At 34.3% G+C, this 25,177-nt stretch overlaps 1 protein-coding gene across 7 annotated transcripts in view; it reads left to right on the plus strand.

Moving 5' to 3' along the window:
• BPTF (bromodomain PHD finger transcription factor) overlaps positions 1-25,177 on the plus strand; it is a 182,810-nt gene that overhangs the window by 52,791 nt on the left and 104,842 nt on the right. For all 7 annotated transcript variants that reach the window (XM_056817277.1, XM_007482780.2, XM_056817276.1 and 4 more), the window contains exon 2: positions 17,622-18,444. In XM_056817277.1, the coding sequence (XP_056673255.1) occupies positions 17,622-18,444 (823 nt within the window). The remainder of the gene's footprint in view (positions 1-17,621; positions 18,445-25,177) is intronic.

The following is a 25,177-nucleotide window of genomic DNA, read 5'->3' on the forward strand; positions in this document are numbered from 1 at the left end:
TTTTAAGTTCATAGATCCCAGGGTAGAAACCAATCTTTTAATAGATTTTAAAAGTTTTTTGATAATCAAGATTATCGTAAAAATTGGATAAACTACCTAGGCTATCTACTCATATTTCTTTGATATAAGTGATTGTAAACTGTGTATTATATCCAAATGACTTGGAAGATTTAATCAAATTTTACAGATTGTCACATTTTTAACTAGTGTTTGTAGACTTGAATTTTCTCCTGACATCAGTCAAGCATTGTCATTGCCAAATATATTAGAATAAAATTCAGTTTTTCCATATTATACTATTTCATATTGTTGTACTATATTAAAAATGAGCAATTCTATTGACAGTTTCTTGATTAATTAATTCTTTTGCCATTAATAATTGCACAGTAAAAATCTTCCCTATTATAAGTTTCAACACAATCACCCTAGTGCAAATATCAATAATATGGAAAATGGGCCTTAATCAATGATATATGTAAAACCCAGTGGAATTGCGTGTCAGCTAGAGGGGGCGGGGAGGAAAAGGAGAGGGAAAAACATGAATCATGTAACCATGGGAAAATATTCTAAATTAATTAATTAAAATGTTTCAGTTGAGGAATTGAAAAAAAAAAGTGCTAGAAATAAGTTCAACAAAAAAAAGTTTCAACAACATGAAGTGTGTAATCAAATGAACATTTTTTTTTAACCCTTATCTTCTGGTATGGAATCGATACTGTGTATTGGTTCTAAGGCAAAAGAGCAATAAAGGCTAGGCAGTGGGGGTTATGGCAGTTAGGGGCTAGGCAGTTATAGGTGTATGGGGTGTTCAGGGAGGGGTAGTATCTCTGGTATGGAGGACTTGTCCTGCCCTCCTATGGCAGCTCTCCAGCCTCTGACCCTCACCTGACACCCAGCTCTCACTTGTGGCTCCCAGTAGCTGCTAGCATGCGGCAGCGGCCACACCCCGGGCAACAGCTTCAGCAGGCCGGCTAAACCTTGTGAGAGTAGCCATCAGGTCGTTGACCCCTGGTGAACCAGGGCTTTGCTCACCCAGCATGTGAAGACTGCTTCGGCCGAACAGATGGAAGAAACCAATAAGAAGGTTCAATGGCTGAGATGGTGACCCAGCAAAGCACTGTGGAGTGCTTAGGACATGTTGGAGCACAAAAGACAACACGGCCATCCAATGCAGCTGAGGAAGTCTCCAGGTGTAACGATTTTTCGTGCCACTGGACCCAGGCTTCCAATGTCAAGAGAGTAGGACTGTCTCTGTGCATTGACTTTTCCACTTAAATCTCCTTCACTCACAAGTGTCTTTGTGCACACTCATCTATCATAGATGAAAGCGCACAAAGACAATCGTCATCCTCAGTTACCGAGAGACTACTACTATAGTGGGGGTTAAGTGACTTGCCCAGGGTCACACAGCTAGGAAGTATATCTGAGACTGGATTAATTGAGCACCTTAACTATATTTGTTTCTTCATGTACTTGCAGTACAAAATGGAAAGATTTTATTTCTTTTTTATTGATCATAGAAGTCTTAAGGAATATAGATAATTCTCCCTCCTATTAACTGCAAGTAGAACCACTGAAAATTGCTTTGCATATGATTCATTAGTGTTGTCTAACTGCTGCCAGCTGCAAGTAGCACCAGTCAATTAGAAATTCAGTAAGCAACCTTTTACTTGTAGCAACCAATCCTTTTTATGTCAGATATGTTTTGGGGGAAAGTTGGGGTTTTTGCTTATGTAAATAAAGTATGTGGTTTTTTATAGAATAATTCTAAACTTGCCTATTTTCTTCATGCATAATTGCATGTCACTTCATTTTTTATTATCCATACTTCTGCAACTAAAGCATTCATACAAAGTAAACAAGACTTGTGCTTATAAATCCCACTGATAGATTGTATCCATATTTTTTGGATTTGGGTTTTTACTTTGTTACTTTACACAAAAGATCCTTTGTATTTGTATTATTTCAGCCACTCCAAAAGCTTTTTTCACTTTTAAACTATTTTTGTAGAGGTATTTTATTTACTTAAGTGTGAGAATTTAAAAGTGTAAAATATTTCATTAAAAATAAAAAAAATTTAAGACAATTTAAATATTGAACATTTCAGCCTAATTTTTAAAATTATTATTTTTTTTTTAATTGCAGGTTTAGGGCTTCTAGTGTATTTGTCAAAATGAATGACTTTGAGAAATCTTTATTATGGTACTTTTAACTTTAAAAGGTAAATTTTAAACTTTTAACACTTTACATTCAAATACAATAAACAACACAACATAGTTAATTCATATTATGAAACTATGCCAAATCACAGTTTTATGGTTATCTCACCCACCTTGAGAATCAAAACCTGCTAACTCAAATCTGAACTTGTTTGAACGTATATTACATAATCATTGCTGCCGCAATCTTAGCCACTTAGAATAAATTGCTGTAAAACTAATTTTGTTGACTGATTTAAATATCACTAAAAATCATGGACCTTTTCATGTGGGAGTTGTAAAAAAAAAAAATCCAATAATTTTAGCTATTGATTTTTATCCATAGGCATTGCTTTTTAAATTGCTTCTCTTCCTACTCCTTCTCCACTCCCACCCCCTTACCTGCTTTCTTATAATCAGTACTAAGTATAGATTCCAAGGCAAAAATAATAGTAAGGGCTAAGTAATTGGGATTAAGTGACTTGCCCAAGGTCACAGAACTAAGAACTACCTGAGGCTAGATTTGAACCTAGCACCTCCCATTTTGAAGGATTTAGATTCAAAAAGATCGAGGAGAGAAGAGACATATGTACAAAAATATTTTTAGTAGCTCTTTTTTTGGTGGTTAAAGTCTGGAAACTAAAGTGGTATCTATCAATTGGATTTACCCATACAATTTACCCATCAATGACTAGATAAATTATGCATGATATAGGAATGGAATGGAATATTATTGTGCTGTGAGAAATTCATCCAACTCCAGAGAAGTTTCAAACTTCATCAAAATCCAGAGAAGAGTGATTATCTTGGAGGGGAGGATGTTAAACAGTGTCTACTTTATGGAGGTAGATTGAGAAGGATTAGGAATGAGAAAAGACCTTCAGATATGGAATCCAAGAAATAATAAGTAACTTTGGAGAGAGTAGTCCCAGTTGAATGATAAGGTAGAAAGCCAGATTGCAAACTATTGATAAATGAATAAAACATGAGGAAGGAGAGGCTTAAAAAAAAAAAAGGGAAGTTTTGTTGTTTTTTTAAGTAGTTTGAGAAAGGGAAAAGAAATATTTTAAGATCACAGAATTGTAGGGTTTAGTAAAGGGTCTTATTTTAAAGGATGAGAGAATCTTGGGGGTATATAGAGAGGATAATGAGAGGGGTCATTGAAGATGCAGTTTGCTAGAGAAGATGGGAGGGGATGAGATCATACACACTTGTAGAGAATGCCAATAAGACCGTGGCAATTCCTGGAAAGAAGAGAGTGGAAGATAATGCCAAGAGGTTTTGAGATGGACAGAATGGGAGAAAAGAGGAATAATATGTTGAACTGAACAGAATCCTCCCCCACCCCCATATATTGGAAATAAAATAAACTAACATACAAAAAACCAAGGTTCCTATATGAGACAGTGTGGGAGGCTTGAGGAGGGAAGAAAAGGTTTGGAATTACTTCATTTTAAGCAAAGAAACAAATAAGCAAATAAATATTGAGAGGGTTTGGAGGTTTTTTATTTTTAAACTCTTGCCTTCCAAATTATCTCCCCTCTCCCTTCTCTTCCCTCTCTATTGAGAAGGCAAAAAGTTTGATACCCATTATGTATATGAAGTTATGCAAAATGTAATTTCTATATTAGCCATATTGCCAAAAATAGGGCAAGAAATGTAAAACGAGTTTGAAAGACAATATGCTTCATTTTGCACTCAGTTTATCAGTTCTCCATCTCTGGAGATGGATAGCATTTTTCATCATAAGTCTTTTGTGATTGTTGTGAATCATTGTATTGGTCAGTGTCACTAAGTCTTTCACAGTTGATCATTGTTACAGTATTACTGTTATTGTGTACATTGTTATCCTGGTTCTGTTCCCTTCACTTTGCATCAGTTCATATAAGTTCTCAGGTTTTTCTGAAACTATCCTCTTTATTTGTTATAGCTCAGTAGTATGGTATGGAATAGCTTTTGTGGAGAGTAAGTTAAGTATTCAGTTGGGGAGAATTAAAAGGAGTGCTTTGCAGCAATGGGGGCCTGGTTGAGATTGGATTACGTGAAGTTGCATGGTTGTTGAATTTTTTTCTGAATGGTTCAATGCCCCGAGAGTTAAGAGTGAAAGATTCTTGAAGGGAGTAATCTAGATTTGACAAGTAACCTGAGATTTGACAAGAGAAAAAAAACAGGATAAAGATGGGTAGAGGTTTAAGAGTGGAAGGAAGAGTAGAGCTAAATTGGATTGAGGTTGGAGGAAAGTGAAGCCTGATAATGGGGAATGGCCTATGAAAATACTGAGGGGTAGAGAAATTGAATTGACAGTCTTGAGGGCAAAGACAGGTATAGGAGAGATGAAAAATTGGGAGAGACAAAAAAACCTTTCCTTTTATCTTAGACTTGACACTGGTTCCAAAGCAGAAAAGCATTTGGGGTTAAGTGATTGAACCAGGGTTATACAGCTAGGAAGTATCTGAGTCCAGATTTGAACCTGGGACCTCATTTCATTTATATAATTACTATGTGCCAGGTACTGCAATACCTATAAATATTTTGCAATTATTGTCTCATTTTATCCTCACAATGCTGGGAGTTAGATGCTTTTGTTATCCCCATTTTACAGCTAAGGAAACTGAGGCAAATAGGTGCTATACCCAGGGTTCCACAGCTAGAAGATTCTGGATTTGAACTCATGTCTTTCTGACTCCAGGCCCACTGCTCTAAATACTGCACAATCTAGCTGCCCCATTAGGACATTAGGGAAATCGAATACCAATATATGGCCATCCCTGTATGTGGCTAAGGTAAAATGAAGTAGTTCATGGAACTTAAGGAAGTTGTTGAAATGAGAGATTAGGACATTTAAGAGAGCATTTAAAGAAATATAAATTCTCCTAAATGTCCTAAATTCTTCAGGCCTTGGAGTGTAAAGATGGTAAACCAGGTGCTGGATTAACTGAGAAGGCAGGGAGAATGACCTAGGAATTGGCATATTAAATATATCTTAATTTGGATTGGGTGGAATATTTCAGTTGTGTGTAATACTTCTTCAAAAGAAGAAAGATTACTGAATGAAGGAGGCAAAGGGAAAATCTAGAAATGACAGTTGGGAGCTATCGGTATTCCAGATCTCCTTTCAGGATCAGTGTAGGAAGTGTGAAAGAAGATACAGCCTTGCTGGAGAGTATAAAAGGGATGCAGTGTCATCAGTAGAGAGCTGGATCTTGAGGAGGACCAATAGACTGAAAAGTATAAAAGAGGTCCGGGATTAAGGACAGGTCATTTTCTATGGAATGGGATTTCTAGAGGGCACAATGGAACAAATGGGCAGAGATATATTGGAACATGGGTCAGGTTGGATTAAAGGACATGGGTATGAGACAATATGAGGAAAGGAGCAGAGAACAATTTTCTCCTAAATGGCCTCAGAAGAAGTCATAGAAGGTGGCAGATGGAGATAGAAGCTCATAGTCTTCAAGACACACTGCATAGGGTGACTGGGTCTGGGTTTATTCCTTTTCTGGGAAGCTGGTAGAGGTTACAGTGGGAACTATTGGTCTCTGACTAGTAGCCCTCACCTGGACCTGGATCTGTGTTGAGGTGATGCTGATTTAGGTGACTGTTATTCTTTTCCACAAGTGCTAGTGGAAGAGAGGAGATGTAGTTTAGGAAAGTATAACCAGGAGAGGGAACTCTTAAGTCTGGGTTCTCTCTGGGCTTGCTAGGCTGCTTTTTTCCTTCAGGATGGCTGATAGTAGGGATGAGAGGCTTATAATAAGTGGGATTGATAAGACTCCCCAAATATTTTATATATTATATAGTTATTTTAAGTAGAGTTTCTCTTTTTTTTTTCCCTGTTGGGACTTGTTGATAATATAAAGAAATGCTAAAGATTTATGTGGGTACATTTTGTATACCGCAATTTTGCTAAAGTGAGTTTTTCAACCCATTTGTTTTTCCAAATCATTATATCCTCAGAAAACAATGTAATATTGTTTCCTTTTTTGCATATGTTTATTTCCTTTTTTCTTTTGTTAGCTTATTGCTATAGCACACGTTTATAGTATTCTCCAGGTAGTGTGATAAGGGACATTTTTGCTTTTCTCTTTATCTTACTGGAAAGGCCTCCTCTAGTTTACCTCCATTGCATATAATTCTGATTTCTGGTTTAAAATAGACACTATTTACCTTATTAAAAATATTCATGTATTTCTCTGTTTTCTAGTGGGGGGGTTTTTTTAATAGAAATCAATAATGTAATTTTCAAAAAAACTTTTGCATATATCATAGATACAGAGTTTTTTTTTTTGTTATTGATATGGCTTAGTATGTTTACAGTTGTTAAATACTGACTGGATCAACCCTGTATTTCTGATATAAATCCCAGCCTGGTCATAGCATATGATCTTTATGCTATGGTACCTTTGTTTTGCTAAAAAAGTTTGAATCAATGTTCATTAGGGATATTGGTCTTTCTTTGTTATTGACTCTAACTGGTTTAGGTATCAAAATATGTTTATAACAGAAGGAATTTGTTTGAATCCCTTTCCCTATTATTGTTAACCTTATTTAAATTGGAATTAATCATTCTTTGAATATTTTATAGAATTTGCATGTAAATTCATCTGATCTTGGGATTTTTTCCTTTTATACTTAATTTATGGCTTATTCAATTTCTTTTTCCAAGATTGGGTTACTTCAATTCTCTTATTTCTTGTTCTGTTAATTTGGGCATATAATATTTTTTTCTAAATATCCATTTCATTTAAGTTGACAGTTTTGTTAGCATATATTTTTGGGAAGTAGTTTTGGTTAATTTCCTTTATTTCTTCATTTGTCATGTATATTTAGTTTTAGTTTTAGTTTTTATACTGGTAATTTATCTTTTATTTAAGCAAATTGGCTAATGGCATATCTATTTTATTTCTCTTTTTCTCTCAAAGCTTTGAGTTGTTTTTTTTTAAACTGTCAATTTTTTTAATCTCTCCTTTGATTTCTCAGAATTTTTGTTTTAGTGTTGATTAGGTTTTTAAAAGATTGTTGATATTTTAGTTGGATGCCCAATTCATTGATCTCTTCTTTCTCTCTTTTATTGATGAAAGTGTTTAGAGATATGAATTTTCCGCTAAGGACTGCTTTGGCTGCATCCCAAAAATTTTGGTATGTTTTCTCACTGTCATTATCTTTGATGAAACTATTTATTGTTTCTCTAATTTGTTCTTTGACCCAAACATTCTTTAGGGTAAATTATTTAGTTTCCACTTAATTTTTAAAACTTTCTTCAGCGGTTCACTTTTTAATATAATTTTTATTGTATTGAGGATAGCAAAGGTTGTATTTAATATTTTTGCATATGCTTGTAAGAATACATTATTTTTAGTAAAAGTAACATGCACAGCACTTTCTATTTTTACTCATCTGTTGCCAGAAATATATCTTTTAACTTTTCAAAAATTATTTTCATGTCCTTACATGTGTGTGTGTATGTGTGTCTCACTCTGAAAGGTTTTTCACTAATTTTCCTTACTAATTCTCCCTGGAACACATTTTTAGTGTTCAGCTGATATGGCATTCTTTGCTTACATGTGTGTGTTTGCACATATACACACACCACATAAAGTATTGCTATTCATTGTCTATGATAAACTTTCAGTATAATGTAGTTTCCAAATTTATCTCTTTGAATAATTTTTTGGTTGTTTTTTCCTTGTCTGAAATTATGGTTATTAGCTCTGCTTTTTTGAGTTCAGCTGAAGCATGGTAGATTACATAATAAACCAGTTCAAATGAAAGTGACATTCAAAAGGTGCCCAGACACTCCACCTATCTTTTCCTTGTTCACAGTATAGTTTTCTGCCTTTGAAACTGGGGTTATGAGATAAGAAGTTCCCTTATCCTTTTTTATCCTTACTGTCCTAAATAATTTCTTTTCCTTACCCTTTCCTGTCTTAAGATCATTAAAATGTAGCCAAACTAACCAGACCCTCTATATTATCTAACTACTGTGATCCAACATTGAGGTTCTAAGGAAACACGCCATTTCCCTTTATTAGAAAATAAACACATTGACTTTGTATACTCTCTTCTGCTTGTTCTAATTCTCCATTTGCATTTTTCTTTATTCTTGTGTTTATATGTAATAGTTTCTATGCAGTACTGGTCTCACTAGGAATGTTTGGAAGTCCTTTATTTCATTAAAAATCTTTTTTTTTTCCATTGAAGGGTTATACTTCGTATTAATAGGGCAAGTTATTCTCTCCCCACCCCCTCACACCCCCCAACCCTTACTGTCTGTCTTAGAATCAATACAGTGTTCCATGGTAGTTCCAAGGCAGAAGAGTGATAAGGGCTAAATGATGGGAGTTAAATGATTTGCCTAGGTCACACAGTGTCTGAAGCCAGTTATGTTTAAACCCAGGACTTGCCATATCTAGACCTGGTTCTCTATCCACTAAGCCACTGAGCTGCCCCCAGAGCAAGTTATTTTTTAACATCATCACTCAAACTCTTCACTTTTATGATAGGAACTGTCAAATTTTATATAATAATGGCTGTGGATCCTTGGGACTTGAATTCTTTCTAGTTATCTAGTCATTCCCCTTTAACTTGGAAGCTCTGGGTTTGAGTTATGACATTTTAGAGAACGTATATTTTGAGGTTTCATTTAAAAGATGCTTGGTGAATTCTTTCCATTTTCACTTTGCTTTTGTAATAATTTGTGTAGTTTTCTTTCATAATTTCTTGGAATATGATACTCATGCCTTTTTTTTTTGTTAATCATGGCTTTCTGGTATTCCAGTGACTTTTTTTTTTAATTAACATTCTTTTCAGTTAAGCAAGCATTTATGTTCTTTCCAGACCTTTCCCCTGACCTATGACATACATAGTGAAGCAAAAGGAATTCCTCTTAATTTTTCTATGGCCAATTATATTCAAAGTTTTTTTTCTTTACAATGTTGTTATTGTATAAATTATTTTAGTTCTCATTTTGCTCTGTATCAATTCATAAAGGTCTTCCTTGTTTTCTCTTTAATTGGTCATTTCATCATTTAGTAGGACACAATGTTATTCCATCACCTACATATGCCACAGTTCTTCAACAATTTCCTCAAAGGAGATCACCTTAGTTTTCCATTTTTGCCTACCAGGAGGAAAGAACTATTTAAAAAAAAAAATATACACACACACACACACACACACACACACACACACACACGTAGATCCTTTATCTTTGATATAGTGGTATAGCTGGGTCAAAGGTCCTGCACAACTTTTTGGGCATAGTTCTAAATTGCTTTCCAGCAAAATGGTCAGACCAGTTCCTAGCTTCAGTAATGGTGCATTAATATATGTGTTTTCTAAAACCAAGTCCTTCCAGATAGATTATTTTAAATTGCCTGTTTAACTTTCTTTGTCTGTTTATCAATTGAGCTTTGGCTCTTATTCTTTAAAATTTGCATCTTGGAAATAAAATCTATATCGGAGAAACTTGCTACAAAGATTTTTTCACAGTTAACTGTTTCTTTACTAACCTTAGGAAAATTGTCATCCCATACTATCTTTTAAAAGTACATTTTATTTTTTCAATTGGCAAAGATCCACTTTTTCTCCTCCTCTTTTGCCCTATGTTGTAAAAGGAAAAAAATATATACCTAGTCAGGCAAAAAAAATAAAAACAAAAACAAAAAACCTCCTGTATCTCCTGTGTCCAAAAGTATACCTATTTCAGTCTTAATACTTAGTCCATTTTGTCTCCATCAGGAGATGGTAGTATGTTTCCTTATGACTCCTGAAATTGTAGTTGATCATTACATTGATGAGTTTCCCTGCTCCCTCTCTATAAAGAAGAAATGGGTGATAAATGAATATGTTAAGTATCATTGCCCTAGGTTTGATACAGTGCGCACCCACAGTGGTTCTTTAAACTTACTTTACTTTTTTTTTTAAAAACCCTTACCTTCCGTCTTGGAGTCAATACTGTGTATTGGCTCCAAGGCAGAAGAATGGTGAGGGCTAGGCAATGGGGGTCAAGTGACTTGCCCAGGGTCACACAGCTGGGAAGTGTCTGAGGCCAGGTTTGAACCTAGGACCTCCTGTCTCTAGGCCTGTCTCTCAATCCACTGAGCCACCCAGCTGCCCTCCTTTACTTTTAAAACCTTTCTTCCAATTTACCTTCCAAAAGGTTTGTTTTGTTTTACCTAGGACTAATTTCTCCTGCAATCTGCCTTTTATTTCCCACTCCCATCTTCCTTTTCTCTCTTAACTTCTATTGACCTGTTCAAATGAAAGCCAGGTTCAAGCATTGCCCATTCCCCTACTTCCTTTTTGTATTGTGTACTACTTGTGCACCTCATTATGTGAGATATTTTCTCTCCAACTTTGTTTTTCTTCTCTAGTTTACTTCTTTTCCCATGCCTTTTCTTCTTTTAAGATCATTAAAACAGGGGCAGCTGGGTAGCTCAGTGGATTGAGAGCCAGACCTAGAGACAGGAGGTCCTAGGTTCAAATATTGCCTCAGACACTTCCCAGCTGTGTGACCCTGGGCAAGTCACTTGACCCCCATTGCCTAGCCCTTACCACTCTTCTGCCTTGGAACCAATACACAGTATTGATTCCAAGACAGAAGGTAACGGTTTTAAAAAAAAATCATTAAAATACAACGCAACACCCTCTGTCTTATTAAACTCCATCTATGATTCCTGATTATTAGTTTCTGAGGGGGCATATGTCTTGTCCTTCCGTATTAGAATATAAACAGTTCAACTTTGTTTAGTCACCTTATGATCACCTCCTTGTATTTGCTTTCTTTTTTTCCCCAACCTTTACCTTCTGTTTTAGTATCAATTTTAAGACAAAAGAGTGGCAGAAGCTAGGCAAATTTCTTATAACTCCTGTATTTGTATTTCAAAATTTCTACTGAAATCTCTTTATCAGTAATATTTGGAAATATATTTCATTAAAGGTTCATTTATCTCTCCTAAGATTATATTCCATTTTGCTGGGTAAGTTATTCTTGGTTGTAAACCTGTATTCTTTGCCTTCTAGAATATTGTATTACAAATTCCCTTCTCCTTTATGGTAGTAGATATTAAATTGTGGATGATCCTGACTGTCATGATCCTGTTGATACTTGAATTCTTTTTGGTTGCTTGTAATATTTTTTCTTTAGTTTGAAAGCCCTGGATTTCAGCTCTAATTTGCTGAGAGTTTTCATTTTGGAGTTTCTTTCTTGAAGTGTTTGGTGGATTCTTCCTATTTCTGTTTTACTCTCTGGTTCTTAAGGATGACAGTTTTTCCAATTCCTTGCAACAAGATATTTAAACTATTTTAGCTTGGCTTTCAGGTAATTCACTAGTTGTTAAACAATTTTACCTTGATGTTTTTCCAAACTGGCTATTTTTTACAAGAAATAACATATACTTTGTTGTCTTGGTTTTGTTTTAGTATTTCTTACTGTCTCTTGGAGTCATTGGAACTACTATTTGGTCCACTTTAATTTTCAAGAAATCTTTTGTCTGGGAAAGGTTTTATACCTCTTTTTATCTTTCTAGTTCTTTTTTCCATATTTCTCATTACTTTCCAGTTTCTCTCCTTGATGCTTTCCTTTACCCTTTCTTTTATGTAGTACTTTCATTTAATTTATTAAATCCTTTTTAGCTCAAAAAAACCCCTGAAGACCTCATTCTTATGTCATCTCTTTCAGGAATTCTAGTTGAACTTTTTATCCAAGACCTATTTTTCTTTTTAAGGTTTTGCTTATACATATTTTGGGGTCATTCTCTTTATCTACATTTGTGTGTTTTGTCACTTTGTGACTCTAATAGCCCTGTATGGTACAATTCTTCCCCCCTTCCCCCCCCCCTCATTCATTTGTGTATGGGCCAGGCTCAGTCCACTCAGTGAACTGGAGGTGCTGTCAGATATTTTGTTGGGCCTAATTTGTATTCTCTGGAGTCTTTCTGATGATTTCTTAGAGTATTCTGTTCTTTATGCATGTCAGGTAGATAAGATTGGGGAACTAAAACTAAAATGATGTCTGTTCTAAACTGACCTTCTGCTCTGAACTCTACAAACTCTTCATCCTGGTTTGAATTTTGGAGCTCCAATAGATTGTTCTGAACTAACTGGACAAGATCAACACATCTGTAGACTGTCTCTTAGTCTGATATCCTTCTTGGCAATTCAGTTGATTACTTCAACTCAAGAATTGTGGGCTAGATTGGAGACCTCATTTTAAAGTCAGTGCCATATAGCTGCTGTTAAATTCTGTTGCTACTCCTTTTCCAGTATTCGGTCTTAATCCGAGTCTGAGTTCCAGCAGTTCTTCCAGCGATAATTCCCTTTTTCAGTTTTTGCTGGATCTGCTCAGCCCTGGGATCTGACCAGCATAGCTGCTGGATGGTTCCTGTTATTGCTCCCTGAACAGTATATATAGATCAGTGTCTTAATCTGCAATACTTACTTACTTCTTGCTGTCAAATATAACTACTAATGGAACCTAGTCTGTCAGTAGCTGGAAATTTCTCTTGCTGGACCTTCTTTGGCTATTTCTCTATACTGACCCATTTTGGAAAAATGATTCACTGTCAATTTTTCTAGATTTCCCATTTGCTACTTTGGTGTTATTGCTTTGTTGGAGTAGTTGTAGAGGAGGGCTGAACTGTTTTGTGTCATCTTTGCTGGTGTCCCCTTTACTAGACATTTTTGTTAAATATTGAGTCTTTACCCTAGGAATCTTTGGGCTTCTCAAATATCATATTGCTTTGTGAATCTGTGGAACTTGGAAAATAACTAGATATATAGGATGATTTGCTGGGAGTTGAGGCTGTTATTGAATTGAATTCCAGCAGAATATAAGCTTTTTACAGACAGAATCTGTTTTATTTTATATTTTTACCTGTAGTTCCTTGTACCATGTCTGACACATAAAAGGTACCTATTAAATGTATGATTATTTATTGACGTTATTGAAAAAATGATAAAAAACCATTGACAAAAAAATGAAGAATGAAGAAACTAATTTGAGGGGGAAACTGTTGTCAGAACATTTACATGCAAGATGGACTGATGCTAAGGGAAAAGACCAGAGATGTAAATTTGGGAATATCCTGAATAGAGTTGAATGAAAGCTGTCATCTAGTACAACCCGTTTATTTTATAGATCAGAAAATCCTAATGCTCACAAAGAGAGAGCTTGAACACAGATCCTTTGCCTAGAAATCCAGCATTCTTTCTCTTATACCAGGTATTGAAACCATGTATGTAGGGACTCTCCCAAGGGATTGCAGAAAAAAATAGGAGCATTGAGGACCATCTTGGAGTATGCTCAGTTGAGGAAGAGCAAGAAGAGTAATCTTAAATAAAAGTAGGAGAATAGTTAAAAGGTTGAATTATTTTTTATGAATGATTATCAAATATTGTTAATAATTTATATGAGAGAACAGTATGGTACAGTGAGAAAAGTGTTAGATGCAGAGTCAGAGTTTGGGTTTTTGAACTCCATGTAACTATATGTTTTGTATGTATGTAACTATATGTAACTGTATGATTTTAGGTAAAATCATTTATGGTCTTTCTGGGCACTGTTTTTTAACTATCAAATGAAGGGATTGAATTAAATATCTCTTTCCAACTGTAAGTCAGTGATCCTATTAAAAAAAAACACTTATTTTTTTCCCACTGACTTAAAATCATTAGTCAAGAGATGAAAGGGGCCCATTTTTCCAAACCTCTTCTTTTACAGATAAGGACAAATATCAATTGATCATGGTCACTTAATGGTAAAATTTAAGATTCCAACTCAGGTCCTTTAAAGCTAGCTTTCTTCTTGCTATAATAGAAATAGGTTGTTGATCTATCCTTTTTAAAGTGAGTTGTGGAAAATTCTGTGCAATTGTGGGAAATGTTTGTATTGGGAGCAGCTATGTGGCTTAGTAAATTGAGGGCCAGGCCTGAAGCCAAGGGGTCCTGGATTCAAATGTGGGCTAGGATACTTCATAGCTATATGGCTTACCACTTTGATGGCTTGGAACCAAAACACAGTATTGATTCTAAGATGGAAGGTCTTTTGGGTTCTGAAAATGTTTGTGTTTTGAGGAGAGGGAAATGGTTTTTAATTAGTAGAGCAAAAAATAAAGGATTACTCGATTATGTTTGTATTTGAGTTTATTTATTTTCTCATCTGTCATATTTTGTGTAAAATGTCATAATTTAAACTTGAGGAATAATTTGTTTAGAAGAGAGCCACAAAAATAATTAAAGGTTTTGAAAACAAGATCTATATAGGGAGAAGTTGGAGGTAGTAGGGAAAATTCTGGTATAATTTAATCATTTTCAAGTTTCTAGAGGTTCGAATTTTTGGAAGATGGGCCCTTCACTTCTATTTGAGGAAGAATGTATTTAAACAGTACCTTGAAGGGTTTTATTTTCTCTGTGGGAGCTGTTTCTTTTCTCTGATCTTTTTAATTGCTGGTTCCCAAGACTTTTTCACCCACTCTTACTAAATTTTGTCTCTTGAACATATCCACAGCCGTTCTAGAATTATAATTATGTAATTGGTCCAGCTTTTTCAAAAGTAAGTCTCAGGGCCACTAGGTGGTTCAGTTAATAGAAAATCAGGCCTAGAGATGGGAGGGCCTGGGTTCAAACATGACCTCAGATACTTCCTAGCTCTGTGACTCTGGGCAAGTTACTTAACCCCAGTTGCCTAGCACTTACCACTTAGTATCAATTTTATGACAGAAGGTAAGCAAGTTTTAAAAATTAAATTAAATTCTTAAAAAAATTAAAAAAAATCTCTGATAAAATAGATAATCTTTTGGTGGAGTGTAAGCAGCCTTTTGGGGGTTTTGTTTCAAATGTATGCATGTAAAAATGTATTACTATAATATGTAAATATATATTTCACCTGTGTTAAAAGTTATATAAAATCTTACATTTCCCATATTCTCTTTTTATCCCTCCAAGAGAGCCACCTGATATAACAAAATAGAAAATAGTATTTTTTAAAAGAAAGAAGAAACGTGCAACTGATCAATAATTGCAAATTCTTTAAAACATGTGCAATTTACAATACTTGTTACCTCCCATCTCCACAAAGGAATGAGTTGGGAATGTTCTTTTATCTATTCATTAGAGTCCTGCTTGATCTTTATCATTTTGTTATATTCACTTTTTATTTCTTGGTATATCATTGTGCTTTCCATCTACATTGTGTGGTGATTTTGTATGTTGATTTTGGTGGGGTTCTGTGTACTTCACTCTGCATTAGTTTACGTAGATCTTTCCAGGCTTCTTAGTATTCATCACATACATAATTTCTTACAGCACAATATTTTACTTTATTCATGAACCATAATTTGTTTAGCTATTCTCCAGGCTTTGTTTCTAATTCTTTGCTATCATAAAAAGGCTACTATAAATATTTATATATAGGAACTTTTTTCTTATCAATAGCTTCCTTGAGGCATAATCCCAGTAATGGAGTTTCTAGTTCAAAGAGTATAGACATTTTAGTCACTTTATTTGCATAATTTCTAATTGCTTTCTAAAATAGTTGGAGCATTTCACAATTCTACCAACAATGTGTTAGTCTGCCTGTCATCCCACAACCCCTCCAACATTGACTATTAATATTTTTTTTATATTTTTACAAGGTATTAAGTGAAATCTCAGGGTTGTTTTGTATTTCTTTTTTTGAATGTGACCTGTAGCATTCTCTCATGTAGTTTTGAATACTTTGAATTTTTTCTTTTGAAAATGGTTTCTTTTGACCACCTATTTATTTGACTATTAGTCAAAAATAGATAAATGATAGACTTATTGTTTATATATATTTTTTAACACCAAACCCATATAAAAAATATCAAAAAAATTTTCCCTCAATCAACTATTTCCTTTCTTATTTGATATACATTAATTTTATCTGTGTAGAAGCGCTTCAGCTTCATTTAATCAAAGTTATCCTTTTGTCTTTTGTGATTTCCTCTTTTATTTGGTTAAGACTACTTAAGTATATGTGAGAAATCTCTGAGCTGCTGCTTTTCGGATTTTTTTTTTTTTGAGTCCTATATCCATTTAGAATGTATTGTGGAAAATATGGTATTAATGTTAACTCAGTTTCTATCAGATTGCTTTCTAATTTTTCCAGCAGTTTTTATCAGATGACTTTTTCCCCATACATACTTTGTGATTGATAGAGGAATAGTGTTATTTATTGAACATCAATATTGCCCTTTCGTAGCTGACTGTTTCTTGAGCCATTTTTTGTGTAGGAAATAATGCATATTTTCTCATTTAAAAATAATTATGACCAGGGACAGCTAGGTGGCTCAATGGACAGAGGGCCAGACCTAGGAACAGGAAGACTTGAAGTCAAATCTGGCCTCAGACATATCTTAGCTATGTGACCCTGGGCAAGCTACTTAATGTCCATCACCTTGCCCATACCATCTTCTGCTTTATGCCAATAAATACTATTGATTCTAAAATGGAACATGAGAATTTTTTAAAAATAAAATTATGAACTTAGCTTTGTAAGTGTTGTTCTTTTCATATTCTCCCAGACAATAAGCATTTATTAAGCTCCTACTATGTTCCAGACTCTTGGGCTCAGGACTGTGGATACACAACAAAGCAGAAGATTGCCCCTATTCTCAAGGGGCTCACAGTTTAATGGGGGAGACTAATGCAAACAATTTTGTGCATACAAGATTTATATAGTATAAATGAGAAGTAATAATAGAGGGAAAGCATTAGAATGGAAGTGAGGGACTAGGAAAGACTATCAACCTTTATGCATTAAAATTTTTACTTTTAATTTGGACCCTGTAAATTCTGAATTTGTAGCTTTTAAAAGTTAGGGTAGGGGGCAGCTGGGTGGCTCAGTGGATTGAGAACCAGGCCTAGAGATGGGGGGTCCTAGGTTCAAATCTGGCCTCAGACACTTCCCAGCTGTGTGACCCTGGGCAAGTCACTTGACCCCCATTGCCTAACCCTTACCACTCTTCTGCCTTGGAGCCAATACACAGTATTGACTCCAAGAAGAAAGGTGGTAAGGGTTTTAAATTAAAATAATAATAATAATAATTTAAAAGTTAGGGTGATGGGCAGTTAGATGACTCAGTGGATTGCGATCCAAGCCTAGAAATGGGGGCCTCAGAGCCTTCCTTGCTATGTGATCTTGGGCAGGCCAAATTAACCCCAATAGTCTAGCCCTTACTGCTCTTCTGCATTCAATTCAATACACAGTATTGATTTCAAGACAGAAAGTGAGTTTTTTTTTTTTAAGTTAGGAAGATAAATTTCTTATTATTTATAATATTTCAGTTACTAGAAAATAGAAAGCTGATTTGTTTTCAGTGTGTTATGATTTAGAAAGAAAAAATATTCCTAGGTAGGAGATATATAATACATAGATTTGTAACTACAAATTTTTTTTTCCAGGGAGAAGAAGACAGAGAGTACATCGCCCTCGTTCTCCAATATTGGAAGAAAAAGATATCCCACCTCTTGAATTTCCTAAATCGTCTGAGGACTTAATGGTGCCCAATGAGCATATAATGAATGTTATAGCCATATATGAGGTCCTGCGGAACTTTGGCACTGTTTTACGCTTATCTCCTTTTCGTTTTGAGGACTTCTGTGCTGCTCTCGTAAGTCAAGAACAATGCACGCTTATGGCAGAGATGCATGTAGTACTTTTGAAAGCAGTTTTACGTGAAGAAGACACTTCAAATACTACTTTTGGACCTGCTGACCTGAAAGATAGTGTTAATTCCACCCTATATTTCATAGATGGAATGACATGGCCAGAGGTTCTGCGGGTGTATTGTGAGAGTGACAAGGAATACCATCATGTTCTTCCTTATCAAGAAACAGAGGACTATCCTTATGGACCAGTACAAAATAAAATCAAAGTTCTGCAGTTTTTAGTGGATCAGTTTCTTACAACGAACATTGCTCGTGAAGAATTGATGTCTGAAGGAGTGATACAATACGATGACCACTGTAGGGTTTGTCATAAACTTGGGGATTTGCTTTGCTGTGAAACTTGCTCAGCTGTATACCATTTAGAGTGTGTGAAACCACCTCTTGAGGAGGTACCAGAGGACGAATGGCAGTGTGAAGTCTGTGTGGCACACAAGGTACCTGGTGTAACTGACTGTGTTGCTGAAATCCAAAAAAATAAACCATATATTCGACATGAACCTATTGGATATGACAGAAGTAGAAGGAAATACTGGTTCTTAAACAGAAGACTCATTATGTAAGTATACTCCAACATAGATATAATCTAAATGACAATACAGTGTTGATTTTGCATAAGAGGCTTAAGTATATATAAAATTGCATTTCCTTTCTTGATCTGAAAATGTGGCATAATATATCATAATTATTATCATTACTGTAAATTCAAATATTTTCTCATTTATTAAACAGTGCAGATTTTTTTAAAGGTGGCTTTCATATTACATAATTTTATGTTTTTATTTTGTTTTGGACTTTTAAATATGTATTTTATTTTCTCTTAACACTAAAATATATCTTGTGTTGGGGTTTTTTTCCCCTTTTTGAAGGGAAAAAATCAGTGACAAAAAGGTGTTCCTAACTCAGTCTCCACCTTTACTTAGTTAAAGCATTAGCAGAAATGAAAACATAGGGAAAGCCAGAAATAAATTTTTTATTTTGGGTATATAACAATACCATTACATTTGCAAATTTTTGAAGTAATTCAAGTTTGTGTTTGTCCCAAACCTCCCATTTCTTCATTCTTCCTTCTCCATTATTCTAAAGGGTAATTAAGGGTAAATAAAGACCTTTATTTAGTGTGCTGCTCCTCTTCATTACTTTTATCTCTTTTCCTAGGATTGCCCTTCATTTTTGAAATGAAGGATTAGACTAACTGGTATCTGAAGTTTCTTTTAGTTTTAAAATTCTGTGATTCTACTTGTCATGGAGTTGGAAGTTACTAAACATTGTGCTCAAAGGCACCTCTAGAGGCAAAGAGTAAGGGGTGAATTAATATCTAAAATAGTAGTAATCCAACACAATGACTACTATAGTTTGCCAGAAATCACTAAGGGGAATGGAAGATATTAGAAGGAAGATTAAAGTGCTGAATATATGGAGCCCCAGTAACTTAGCTGTTATGGAATCTGGCCCAATATTTGTCACATTCTGTTCCTCATGGTTTATTGTTTATATAATAGGTTGGTTCCTCAAAACTTAAAATAATTGAGAGGGAACATTTTCTATAAATTAGAAAGTTTACAGTAAAGTTGAACTAATTCTTTTGCATTATGTCATACTAAAATATTTTCAAAATTTCAGATAAGGACATACTTAGAAAGTAAAAATAAGCCAAAAGACATTTCAAGAAAATGGTACTTCCTCATAAAACCAAAAAAACCAACCATTCATTACACAAAGCAAGAGAAAAGAAATTTTGAAACATTTCAACTGCATAGGTAAATTCAAACCTTTGGGGATTATATAATTCATATAGGCTTAAGGAAGTTACCTATTTAAGTAGCTATAAGTTAATTTATTATTCATTTATTAAATTGAAAACCTGATATAGACTGTTAGACTGTAGAAGGGAGAAACTAGTAAAAAGTTTGTATATATGCTAATATTTTAAATTTAAATTCATTTTCATAAAAACTTTTCTTTTAGAAAGTTTTCTTATAGTCTCCTGTTTTTAGAAAGAGAAATTTGTTCCTAAAATGTAGATATTGATTTTTAAAAATTGTTTTTCTAGCAGCACAATGCAAAATATAATTTTTAGTCAAATTGCTATTTATATTCATGTAAGTACTATGTCATATTGTCTATTCTCTGTGTAGCATCAAATAAGGCACTGTGATGGCCCATGTGAATAGCCTTGGTAAATTTAAAGTATTTTATATCTTTTACAAGTTAAAATTAAAGCTCGAAATTATATCCTAAATACTCTTTTGTACTAGAGATAGACTTCTGGTAAAAAAAAATTTTTTTAACTGAATTATCTAGAATATTTGCATTACTAGTCTTTTGTATCTGTATAAGAGCAGTTATTATCACTTTTTCCCCCCAAGGACACATTTATTTTATAAAGAAGCATTCTTGGCATATGTATAGACTAAAAATGTTTAAATTTATAAACACTTAAACAATGTTTTGGTTGAGGATCAAAATATGTTTGCAAAAAAAAGTTTGAGGAAGGTTCAGGAATTATTGACTAAGCAACCAAAAAGTGTCATAATATTTTTAAAAACTTTATTTTTATTATCATGCAAAACATACTTTCATTGTAAGAGCACACTTATACAAAACCAAAATCCCAAAATAAAACTGTGAGCACACTTGACATGAAAGATAGTGTAAAAAAGAGAATTTGCAAGACAAGACAAGCATGCAACACAAAGCAAAGGACATCATCTGTCAATCAAAAAGTAACATTTCATTTGGAATGTTCCCAGGAGAAACAGTTGGGAGTCAAGCCAGCAGCTGAACTGAGAGACTTGCTTCTGGGCTAGGCTGAGAGGCTTCTGACTGGACCCCTCTTAGTTTCTGACCTAGGCAGAGAGAGACCTTTGTGGCTTCTGACAGAGTGGTGAAGAAGCTGAGCTGGGATTTCTAGCTTTTGAACTAACATTTGACTAGTGTGGCTGATGGTGGTGGCTGAACCTGAAGAACTAATTGTATATCTGAGATTTGAGTATGAAGATGAAGAAAGAAGAAAATATTTGTCCTCTTATCTCTAACTGTCCCTGCTAGTGACTCCCTGTCAGACTGTGTCACAGTTGTGAAAGAACTGCCATTTTCCCAAATATCATCCAAACCTGCTAGACTAGGGAAAACTCCATCCCTTTTACCTCATCTTCTTTCCTTGTCCTATCTTCCCCAATAAACCTCCTTACTTAAGAAAGAGAGAAAAAGTATCTTCTCTAAAACATCATAGTTCACCTTGAGTTACATAGAAGGTGGCTGACTAAGAGGGGGGAGGGGAAGGGAGGCAGGAGGGAGAGGGAGGAAAAACAGGTGGCATTTTGAGGGAGGAGGGTAGGCAAAATCTTGATCTATCAGCCATCCAGTAGAGAGTCAATAGAAACACCAGTATCCATTTATTACAATAGTATGCTTTGATCTGCCATCCATCAAAATCCCAACATTTCTCTGGAGGTGGAATAGCATTCCTGGTCATAAGTCTTTCAGGATTGTCCCAGATCATTGCATTGTCAAATGGTGCCAAGTTTTCCCAGTTAATCATCATATAACATTGCTGTTACTATGTGTTATATTTTCCTGGTTCTGCTTATTTCACTCTGCCCCATTTCATGCAGATCTTTTCTCCTTTTTCTGAAATCATCCTGTTCATCATTCCTTATAGCACAATAGTATTCCATCACCAACACGTATCACAACTTCTTTGACTATTCCCCAATTGATAGACATCCCCTTAATTTCCAATTCTTTGCCACTACAAAAAGAGCTTCTATAAATTTATACAACTAGGTCCTTTCCCCTTTATTCATATCCTTTGACCAGTTGTCAGTTGGGGAATGGCATATATTCTTGTAGATTTGACTTAGTTCTCTATAAAGTTGAGAAATTAGGTTTTTACCAAAGAAATTTATTATAAAAATTTTCCCCAGGTTATTTCCCTTCTAATCTTGTTTACCTTAGTTCTGTTTTTACAAAAGCTTATAAATTTAATTTTTAGTTTAGTGTATCAGAATTATTCATTTTTATATCTTAAAATATCTCTAAATCTTGTTTGGTCAAAAATTCTAACCGTCTCCAAAGATCTGCCAGGTAAACTACTCTCTGCTCCCTTAATTTAATTTAAATCACATATCCATTTTGACCTTATCTTGGTATGTAGGGTGTGAGATTGGTTTATACCTAGCTTCTTCCATATTGTTTTCCAATTTTCTCAGCAGTTTATTATCACTTTCTAAGAGTGCTATAAACCCCAAAACAAAGGGTAAAATAATATGATACAGGTGAGAATCCAATCTGTCTAAAATGAAGTAAAAACAAAAACTGATTGAATTAACAATACTTAGTTTTAGTGTTCAGCGCTTGATTAAAAATAACTCGATGTCCTCTGCAAGCAAACACTTCATTTTGTCCTTGTATTATGCTTGACACATAGTAGGCCCTTGTTGATTGGTTAGAGGAATTTACTTTTCATAGAAAATATCTCTTCATCTTGGATTTTTCTTTATTATTCTTTCAAACTCCTTTAGCAAACATAGATTTCATTGCTTTATGCTTTGCCTGCTTTTCTGGATCTTGTTGAAAATTATCTTTATTGTTAGATCTTCTAAACAATCTTAAATAATTTTAAGTCATGAATGAAAACCATCCTGTTGGGGAAAGACCATAAAGTCAGTATTTTGTATGACCAAATCAAATGTTAGGATTATTTGATAATCATAAAGCAGTACAATTATGTATACTGTAATGATCTTTCAGTGAATTGTTTGATGATAAAAATGTGGTCCCCTGTGAAATATCACTTGTGAATGCCTGCCTCTTTCCTGTTAAGATGTTTATTGAAGATGTCTTTGATGTATGTTGTAGCTTATTTTAATAATATTTTTCTGAAGCTGGGAATGCATACATGTTGCTAGTTGTTCGTATTTTCTTAGACAAGTTTATTTTTATTTAAAGCCTGAGATATCCCCCATAACTTTGTTATCTTGTACCTATCTCCCTTCGGATTGTCCTTGTGAATCAATATTCCCCACCCCCATTTTGTTTTGCTTTTAGCATGGACCCCTTTGATCTGTATTTGGTCAAATTTAGCTGCTGTCTTCTGGAAGAGATCATAACCACTCAAAAGAGTTTGACTTTAATATCCACACAGATAAAATTGAATGGATGAACAAAGTTTTATTCACCAGATTATTTTATGCACTCAGATGTACAACCTGTAGAGTTTGTCAATCAATATACATGTCTAGGACTAGTATAGATGGATGAGCTGAGTCCAAAACCAAGTAGTAGGAGGAGAGCTGGCTAGATTGTCTTAAGGAAATTGTTAAACCATGTAATAACTTTAAATTTCTCCCAGGAATAAAAAGCCTATCTTTTTAACACTAGTATTTGACCTTTTTTGCTACAAGTCATAATGTAGCCTCTTAAAAGAAAAATATTGAGAAGGCATTTAGTAAATTTGAGTAACATATAAGAAATGAAGAATTTCAAAGAAAAACAGAAAGAAGGCTTTCATCAGAGAAATGTAATTACAAAAATGAGACTGATCACAGAATAAGAGTGAGGGTTGGATAGCCTAAGTGCTTTGCTAATATCCTTGTGATCTTATGAAAAAGTTAAGAAGGTCCCTGCCATATTTAGTAGATCCTAGTGTTAGACTTATGGGAGGACAGGGTAGTAGTTACATATGATAGGCAGGCAAGGACAGATTATGATCTTCCTTATTGGAGAAAATACTCAACTCAGTATGATCCTAGAGCTTTTTTTTTAATACAAGTGTTATATGAGACTACCTATAAGGGATGAAACAGTTGTACTTGAAGAATTGAAAATGTGAGATTATTGTTGATTATTTAAAGCCAGTAGTTATTCATTTGTTACTACATGATACAGTGGAAAAGACATTTACCTGGAAAAAAGGAGACTCTATCCAGTAAGAAAAAAACTTAAGTTTTGTGATGTTTAGCAAGTTGCTTAAATTCTAGGCTTTTATTCTTTCATCTATAAAATTAAGGATTCCTTACTGCTCTTTAACAATTTCTGATTCATTCTTTATGCTATTCCACAACTTTTAAAAATGCAAATAAATTCAGCTTCTAGTTTGTGGTATAGCATTTTGTTAGGCATGGAGTAAACATTCCATTATCCTTGCCTTTGATGATTTGAGTAAATTTAAAAATATATACAAGAACAACCCAAGAATAATTCTATTTCTCAGGTACAGTAAATGTCAACAGTTTTGTTCCTTATTATTTGCTTTATTTCTTCTTTTTTTTTTAAAGTAACAGTGAATCTGTAGGTAATTGTACAAAAGTAGCTATAGTTCTGATCCTGGATAAGTATACTACTAAATTATAAAAACTTAACCTTTTTTGTTAGAAGTATCTGATTAGAAGCATGTAAAGTAACTTTTAGTTTTTTAGAGGCAAATTAACTTTGAGATAAGTGTTTTCAGACTCCTTTATTAATTTTTGCTTCTCTCTTTGTTGTCAGTTAGTACCTGTACCTCTAATGCTTTCCTTTTCCATTTCTTTGGCACTCTTATCATTTATCTGTTGTTTGTTTTTCACTTTTCATCTATCTTCCTTTGCTGGCAATCATCTATAATATGGGAAATAAAATAGAGCTATTTGAACTAAACAGATCCATAGCAATTATATGTTCCTTACAGATTAGAAAACCAAGACCAGTAAAAGTCACATAACTAATAAAATCATAACCAGGTCTTCCAATTCCAAGTTTATTCTCCTAACCCAACATACTATGCTGTCTCTTCCCTTCTACCTATAAATATACTTAGGTCTTTCTTATCTTTTAAAAGAACAACTCACCATTCCATTCACTTGATACACATTCATGTCCTCCTTCTTTTCTGTCATGTTTCTTCTTTCTTCTACTATAAAACTTATGGAAAGTATAGTCAACATTTGTGCCACTCTTCAATAGTAATTTGTTTAGTCCTTTGACTTCTGACTTCTAGTTTAACTACTTCACTTTATTTTTAAATATAATGGCCTATTTGAAGTTGCCATCTTCATGATATTTAACACTATGGACCACCAACTCCGGAATAGACTCTTAGTGGCTTCTGTGTCATTGCATTTTCCTTGATAGGTGACAGAAAAAGTCTCCTTAGCTATTTGTTCTTTCTGTCACCTTTATTGATTTTTCTTCTTGCTCCTTTAACATTAGTGTTTCCCAAGCCCCTTACCTGTTCCCTCAGGAAACTCATTCTTTCTTCAGGTAGTAATTATGACTCAAAGAGCACCAGAATGACAGTTGGGAGAATTGTA

Source organism: Monodelphis domestica, chromosome 2 (genome assembly GCF_027887165.1).
Source record: "Monodelphis domestica isolate mMonDom1 chromosome 2, mMonDom1.pri, whole genome shotgun sequence".
NCBI lineage: Eukaryota > Metazoa > Chordata > Mammalia > Didelphimorphia > Didelphidae > Monodelphis > Monodelphis domestica.